Source organism: Rutidosis leptorrhynchoides, chromosome 5 (genome assembly GCF_046630445.1).
Source record: "Rutidosis leptorrhynchoides isolate AG116_Rl617_1_P2 chromosome 5, CSIRO_AGI_Rlap_v1, whole genome shotgun sequence".
NCBI classification, from domain to species: domain Eukaryota; kingdom Viridiplantae; phylum Streptophyta; class Magnoliopsida; order Asterales; family Asteraceae; genus Rutidosis; species Rutidosis leptorrhynchoides.
In genome coordinates, this window is record NC_092337.1 from 389,919,624 (window position 1) to 389,928,500 (window position 8,877).

The 8,877-nt window shown below is 33.2% G+C and overlaps 1 protein-coding gene across 1 annotated transcript; it reads right to left on the minus strand.

Moving 5' to 3' along the window:
* Positions 1 to 1,976: 1,976 nt before the first annotated feature.
* LOC139849819 (uncharacterized) lies at positions 1,977 to 2,956 on the minus strand. The gene is made up of 2 exons (XM_071839441.1): positions 2,813 to 2,956; positions 1,977 to 2,597 (listed from the first exon to the last, which is right to left on the minus strand). Exons 1-2 carry the CDS (start codon positions 2,954 to 2,956, stop codon positions 1,977 to 1,979), a joined length of 765 nt encoding a protein of 254 aa, XP_071695542.1.
* Between the last annotated feature and the right edge of the window lie 5,921 nt (positions 2,957 to 8,877).

Sequence of the window (8,877 nt, forward strand, 5' to 3'; positions counted from 1 at the left end):
TTAGAACCACTCAAGTTTATTAATTCGGTTTTATACGTTTAGGGTTTAGATAAATAAACCAAACTACTGGGATTAAAAAACCAAGTCAAAAGACCATTATAAGATCACTCCCTATAGTTTCACTATAGCTTCATTATCAACCCTTCTTGATGATGTGACATCCATTACCCATATAATGTTATATGCATGGATTAGTTATAGAGATTCATTATCCGTCTTCTCCATCAATTTAACAAAACAATGAACCTTAAGTTATATAAATTGCGAGTCCTACTGCTCCTTCATATCACTTTTTTCAATTCAAAACACCCCTTTCAACCAATGTACAAGTTTATATGCATTTTGTACAAGTTTATTATTATTATTTGTGCTAGTTAAAATAAATATAAAATAAAATAAAATTAATGACGTGGCAGTTAAAGGTAAGATGTTTTAGCTATGATAGGCAGTGTTTAGTTTGTAGCGACCCGACAAAATCGTCATTGACGGCGCCATTTACTTAGGTCCCATTACGTGGTCGTAAGTCTTTAAAATAACGTTTGACCAAAAAAATATGTCGCATTCATTTCAAATGTAAAGATTGTTTCAAAGTTTACAAGAATAGTTCAACCACAAGTTACGTTACAACGTTATAAGTACAAATGAAACCTATGCGACACAATCTAAAAGTAGCCAAAAGACGCTCCATGTATGCATATATACTCGACATCCAATGCAAGTATCAAAATAATGAGCGGAAGCATGTATCACAAAACGTTCAAGGACCTGAGAAAAACATAGAAATCTGTCAACGAAAACGTTGGTGAAATTATAGGTTTAAGTAAGTAAGTAAGTACAAATGAACCACAAGATTTATAACATTGAAATAATAGTAAACCATTCTAAAATTTGTTATCACGAGCACCCAATTATCAAGGCTTAACTTTCCATCCATAGAACCCCATCACAATAGTGTTAGAACATACAATGTTTCTCGAAAATATATTTCATCCAATAACGGTAGCGAACCGTCCGAATGAGGGTTTGTCAAACCCGTATGGCCATACAACATAAGTTCTCGCTTACACCCGGCAAGTATAACTAATGATAATCAAATTGAGGATTTTGTTCTAACTCGTATGTAGAATGTCTGTTTTCGTACTTGTGTTCACTTTGTAAAACGAAACGTTTATGTTTTCTCATCCCAAATGTAAGTTTAAAAGAGTAAGAGTGGGACTATGATCTCACCTTGAGTGCACGAGTAATAAAGTACTTCACAAGTAAACGTGTGGAAGGACAATTGCTAGTCTTGACCTAAACAAGTAGGTTGTATCAATAATGGTAAACACGATGGGTCAAAGTTGTTCAATTAGTCCTATGGCTCGTTACGACTCGATTATATAGCATGTGAATCAAATTGTCAAGTTTCATGCAAGATATAAGTATACAAGAAGATTAGAACGGTTGAAACAAGTATTGGTTAAGTTTGGACAAAAGTCAACTTTGGTCAAGTCAAAGTCAACCAAAAAGTCAACACGTTCGGGTCGGGTCCCGAACTATTTTTCTGAGGTTTTTAGTCATATATAAGCATATTAGAACAAGTTATATGTTAGAACAAGTTATACAAGCATGTTAGAAAAAGTCAACACGTTCGGGTCGGGTCCCGAACTAAAAGCTTGGTTTATTTATAAGTACTCGTTCGTTTATAGGTCACTCAAATTAACGTTATTTAAATTGTTTAGTTTTTTAAATATATATAAAAGTATTTGCGACTTTAACATATTTATGATTTTTCTTTTTTTTTTTTTTTTTTTTTTTTTTTAGGCAGAGATTATATTAAACACGGGAAAAATACAACATCCTCTGGCTCCATAAAATGGATGCCTAAAGGAGAACATGAATGTTACACGAGACCTAGCTACAAAATATGCCTGAGACTAAATTTACAATAGAACAATAAAAGGACTAAGATGTAGAGTTAACATCTCAGAACCATGCTAAAACATATTAAGATATATGCTTGGATTTGATAACCACGTAAGCCATTCGAGCTTTCTTACTTTTGCACGAGATGAGATCCATTCGAAAGATTTAATTTGTATCTCATCTAGGGCTACCAGAGTGGTCCACAATTTACCACGAAAAACTTTATCATTCTGTTGCTTCCAAATAAGGTACGGACATACCCAAGATACTGCTTGCCATAGCTTCTTACCAAAGGGTGACATTGTGTTGCTATTGGAGATGCCATTGATTTCATTGATACTAAAGCTTGAGAAATTTCCCAAGTTCCACCACTTATAGATACGATCCCAAACATCTAGAGCGTACTTACAAAAGATGAGTGTGTGGTCCACGGACTCCAAATCATCGTCACATAAAGGACAACAGACACTATGAAGATCGATTCCTCTTTTGTCGAGTTCAAGCAAAACGGGAAGTCCCTTTTTTAAAGCACGCCACACGAAAATCTCTATCGTTTTTGGGACAAGATTGTTTCGAAACGTACTTTGATGTGACCCATTCGAAGTAAGTATTTTGCTATCTATCATACTGGCTAAGATCTTAACTTTGAATATTCCACCGAAGCCATGGACCATCTCCATGAATCCGAGTTCCTGCAGTTAAAAGAAAAATTTGATAACAAGTTATGAAGAGACTCAAGTTCTTCTGCTGTACGTCCCCAAGGCTCGCGTCTCCAGTTCCAAACTGTCGAAATATTCGCTTCAGCCATCAGCACCCGGTCCTTGATTAGGATATCTTTATCGCGTTCCAGGTTGTATGGACGTGGAAATAGCATGCATAGCTTATCTTCGCCTAGCCACTATCGCACCAAGGATGTAATGCTTCCATCACCTAGTGATTTAACAAACGAATCTCTGAATTGCACTTGAGCCGCATCAATCAAAGAACCTGTTGCAATGATTTTATGCCAGGTGCCTGATGTAGGAGAGTGGCGAGAGCCACTTCCCAACATTAGACCCCCACACGAACCATAAAAACTACGGATTACTTTTACCCAAAGTGAATTAGTTTCGGTTTTAAACCTCCACCATCACTTTCCCAATGGTGCAAGATTTTTACTCTTTAAGGACCCAATGTTTAGCCTACCTGACCCGAAAGAATTAATGACATGATCCCATTTTATCCAACAAAATTTTGAATCGAAACCCGACCCACCCCAAAAAAATTTCGTCTCACACTCTCAAGCACTTTTAACACACAAGGCGGAGCACGGTAGAGTGAGAAGTAGTACAACGGAAGACTTGTGTAACGACCTTGAATTTTCCAACTTATATTATTAATATTTATTATTAATACTTGCGTTGTACTAAATGTATTCTTATACATTTTACTTGTTACCCTATTTGACTTTCCTTGTCCCGACTCGTCTTTTCGACGCGCTTTTCACGAATAATATTTAGAATATTATTTACGTTCATGATTAATTATTATTAATCATTTTTAATTAACTAATGTAAGTAGTTAATTACTTGGGTTTTTACTAATTTGTTGCTTACTTATACTTGGGGTTATATTATTGGACTTGGAAGCCCACCCTACACCACTTAATGGACTACTAGTAAGCCCACCACTATGCTAATGACTCTTTAAGGTTAAACAAGGTTAATTAAGGTGTAGGAGACAAAGATGTCTCAAGCATGCATGTACCTCTTTCTCATGTATTTGACTTATACACCTTCCTAGGAAACAACACCCTCCCACACTAGAAAGTTGAAGTTGACTACCCCATTTATGGAGCTCAATACCGTCGGCCTTGGTATGGGCATGGGGAGTTCAAAATTTATTTTTTTGTTACTTATATGCTAGTGTAAACTCCATTCCACACACTTCATACTTACACTTTCTTTTCTCTAGTCTTTTCTCTCTAAATTGTAAGTACTTTATCTTTTTCTTTCTTCTTTTTCTTCCTTTGAAAACCGAAACTATCATCATCATTTTACTTACTTCTAGTTTGTTGTTTGTTGTTAAAGATCAAACTTTCTAGTTTGTATCTTCATGAATCTTGCTCCTTCCATCCTTTGTTTGATGAGAAGTCAAGAACAAGGATCTAAGCTTATTAGCTTATGGTTCTACACTTGATATATTATAAGAATCTAAAGTTCATAAGCTTTAAGATCTTACTTGTGTTCATGTTTTGGAAACCTAAGGTTTACTTTCTTAAGATCCAAGCTTTGACTTGAATCTTCTTAAGTATGAAACAAACTTGAACTTGTTACTTGTAACTTTAGTTTATTTCTTTCTTTTGTAAGTATTTCAATTAGTGATTTATTTAATTTTGGTCAAGTATTACTAGTTAAACTTGATCTCATTTTTCTTGAAACTAAAGCTTAAACTTTGGAAGTTCAAGAACATGGAAGTTTAACTTTCTAGTTATAACTTCATACACTTATGTTGTATCTAAGTTTCTATAACTTATGGTCTTCCAATTTCATCTAAAACAAAAGCTTATAAGCTTATATACATTCTACAAGATAAAAATCTAAGTTTCGTAACTTATGGTTTTATTAAAGTAAAGATCCAAGTTCCATAAAATAAAATTTAACTTAAGAACACTAGATCTAGAGTTTTTAGTCTAGGATCTTTAAGATCTAACTAAGATCTAGGTTCTACAACTTAAGATCTTGTTTATTTAGTTTACATTCAAGTTTATAGCTTAATATTACTACTAGTACTCATGTATGTGTCGGACCTAAGATCTTGATGTAACTTTGGTTCATCAAACTTCTTACAACCCTTAAATGAGTTATGCTAGATATCTTAGACATACACTAGTGTAATGATGGTCAAAACTTGGTAAAGATGATGCAAACACATCAACGAGTTGTACACTTGAAGCTACAAGCATCAAGGATGAGAACCGTGATGAACATCAAGCACCAAGAACCCACCGGAGCACTTTACTTACTATTTTTGAGGTCTGATCATTCACCTGGGCTACTGGAAAATTTGATTTCCAGATTGTTTGGTTCGAGTAGATGACTTTTCGTTTAGGACTCGTCTTAATCCGATTTACGGTTTAGGATTTATAGCCTTCCGAAAGTCACTACAACTTTGTAACGTTGTGCTGAAATTTCTGACCTACTCGCACTTAAACCATTGCCACGGTTTAAACAAAGATGAGTTTGAAATGTCCCGTTCTTATTGATTAAAAACGTTCCATATTAATTGATTTCGTTGCGAGGTTTTGACCTCTATATGAGACGTTTTTCAAAGACTGCATTCATTTTTAAAACAAACCATAACCTTTATTTCATAAATAAAGGTTTAAAAGCTTTACGTAGATTATCAAATAATGATAATCTAAAATATACTGTTTACACACGACCATTACATAATGGTTTACAATACAAATATGTTACATCGAAATCAGTTTCTTGAATGCAGTTTTTACACAGTATTATACAAACATGGACTCCAAATCTTGTCCTTATTTTAGTATGCAACAGCGGAAGCTCTTAGTATTCACCTGAGAATAAACATGCTTTAAACGTAACAAAAATGTTGGTGAGTTATAGGTTTAACCTATATATATCAAATTGTAACAATAGACCACAAGATTTCATATTTCAATACACATCCCATACATAGAGATAAAATTCATTCATATGGTGAACACCTGGTAACCGACATTAACAAGATGCATATATAAGAATATCCCCATCATTCCGGGACACCCTTCGGATATGATATAAATTTCGAAGTACTAAAGCATCCGGTACTTTGGATGGGGTTTGTTAGGCCCAATAGATCTATCTTTAGGATTCGCGTCAATTAGGGTGTCTGTTCCCTAATTCTTAGATTACCAGACTTAATAAAAAGGGGCATATTCAATTTCGATAATTCAACCATAGAATGTAGTTTCACGTACTTGTGTCTATTTTGTAAATCATTTATAAAACCTGCATGTATTCTCATCCCAAAAATATTAGATTTTAAAAGTGGGACTATAACTCACTTTCACAGATTTTTACTTCGTCGAGAAGTAAGACTTGACCACTGTTGATTCACGAACCTATAACAATATATACATATATATTAAAGTATGTTCAAAATATATTTACAACACTTTTAATATATTTTGATGTTTTAAGTTTATTAAGTCAGCTGTCCTCGTTAGTAACCTACAACTAGTTGTCCACAGTTAGATGTACAGAAATAAATCGATAAATATTATCTTGAATCAATCTACGACCCAGTGTATACGTATCTCAGTATTGATCACAACTCAAACTATATATATTTTGGAATCAACCTCAACCCTGTATAGCTAACTCCAACATTCACATATAGAGTGTTTATGGTTGTTCCGAAATATATATAGATGTGTCGACATGATATGTCGAAACATTGTATACGTGTCTATGGTATCTCAAGATTACATAATATACAATACAAGTTGATTAAGTTATGGTTGGAATAGATTTGTTACCAATTTTCACGTAGCTAAAATGAGAAAAATTATCCAATCTTGTTTTACCCATAACTTCTTCATTTTAAATCCGTTTTGAGTGAATCAAATTGCTATGGTTTCATATTGAACTCTATTTTATGAATCTAAACAGAAAAGTATAGGTTTATAGTCGGAAAAATAAGTTACAAGTTATTTTTGTAAAGGTAGTCATTTCAGTCGAAAGAACGACGTCTAGATGACAATTTTAGAAAACATACTTCCACTTTGAGTTTAACCATAATTTTTGGATATAGTTTCATGTTCATAATAAAAATCATTTTCTCAGAATAACAACTTTTAAATCAAAGTTTATCATAGTTTTTAATTAACTAACCCAAAACAGCCTGCGGTGTTACTACGACGGCGTAAATCCGGTTTTACGGTGTTTTTCGTGTTTCCAGGTTTTAAATCATTAAGTTAGCATATCATATAGATATAGAACATGTGTTTAGTTAATTTTAAAAGTCAAGTTAGAAGGATTAACTTTTGTTTGCGAAGAAGTTTAGAATTAACTAAACTATGTTCTAGTGATTACGAGTTTAAACCTTCGAATAAGATAGTTTTATATATATGAATCGAATGATGTTATGAACATCATTACTACCTCAAGTTTAGTAGGTAAACCTACTGGAAGTGACAAGAAATGATTTAGCTTCAAAGGATCTTGGATGGCTTGAAAGTTCTTGAAGTAGGATCATGACACAAAAACAAGTTCAAGTAAGATTTTTACTCGAATTAAGATAGTTTATAGTTATAGAAATTGAATCAAAGTTTGAATATGAATATTACCTTGAATAAGAAAGATAACCTACTGTATATAACAAAGGTTTCTTGATCTTAGATGATTACTTGGAATGGATTAGAAAGCTTGGAAGTAAATTAGTAAACTTGAAGGGATTTTTTTGAAGTGTTCTTGAAGTGTTCTTTCTATGATGATTATAGCTTGATTCTTGAAGTGATTTTTGATGAAGATGATGATTAACTACTGAAAAAATACGTTCATAATAGTGTGTGTGTGTTGAGAGAGAATTAGAAAGAGAATTGGAAGTGAAATGGAGTGAATGATGAGTGGTAATTGGTGAGTGGTGAGTGGGGTTAAAAGGAGTTCTAGTTAGTTGACTAGCTCATGGTAGAAGTTAAAATTGATTAGTCATACATGACATAATCAAGAGTGGAATCCCATGCTAGTTCCTATTGGTATATACCCATAGTAAGTACGTTTTGAAGCTGTGTATAATACGGGTAAGAATACGACTAGAATTCTTGATGAAAGAAAAGAATGGGAAAGTAACTGTAACCATTTTCATTAAGTATGAGTGTTTTGATATATGTCTTGAAGTCTTCCAAAAGTATTTTAATACATCTAAATACACTACATGTATATACATTTTAACTGAGTCGTTAAGTCATCGTTAGTCGTTACATGTAAGTGTTGTTTTGAAACCTTTAAGTTAACGATCTCAATTAATGTTGTTAACCCATTGTTTATTATATCTAATGAGATGTTAAATTATTATATTATCATGATATCATGATATATTAATATATCTTAATATGATATATATATACATTTAAATGTCGTTACAACGATAATCGTTACATATATGTCTTGTTTCGAAATCCTTAAGTTAGTAGTCTTGTTTATATGTATATAACTCATTTTTAATATACTTATGGAGATACTTACTTAACATAATCTCATGTTAACCATATGTATATCCATATATATATCGTCATGTCATTTTTACAAGTTTTAACGTTCGTGAATCGCCGGTCAACTTGGGTGGTCAATTGTCTATATGAAACATATTTCAATTAATCAAGTCTTAACAAGTTTGATTGCTTAACATGTTGGAAACATTTAATCATGTAAATATCAATCTCAATTAATATATATAAACATGGAAAAGTTCGGGTCACTACAGTACCTACCCGTTAAATAAATTTCGTCCCAAAATTTTAAGCTGTTGAAGGTGTTGACGAATCTTCTGGAAATAGATGCGGGTATTTCTTCTTCATCTGATCTTCACACTCCCAGGTGAACTCGGGTCCTCTACGAGCATTCCATCGAACCTTAACAATTGGTATCTTATTGTGCTTAAGTTTTTTAACCTCACGATCCATTATTTCGACGGGTTCTTCGATGAATTGAAGTTTTTCGTTGATTTGGATTTCATCTAACGGAATAGTGAGATCTTCTTTAGCAAAACATTTCTTCAAATTCGAGACGTGGAAAGTTTTATGTACAGTCACGAGTTGTTGAGGTAACTCAAGTCGGTAAGCTACTGGTCCGACACGATCAATAATCTTGAATGGTCCAATATACCTTGGATTTAATTTCCCTCGTTTACCAAATTGAACAACGCCTTTCCAAGGTGCAACTTTAAGCATGACCATCTCTCCAATTTCAAATTCTATATCTT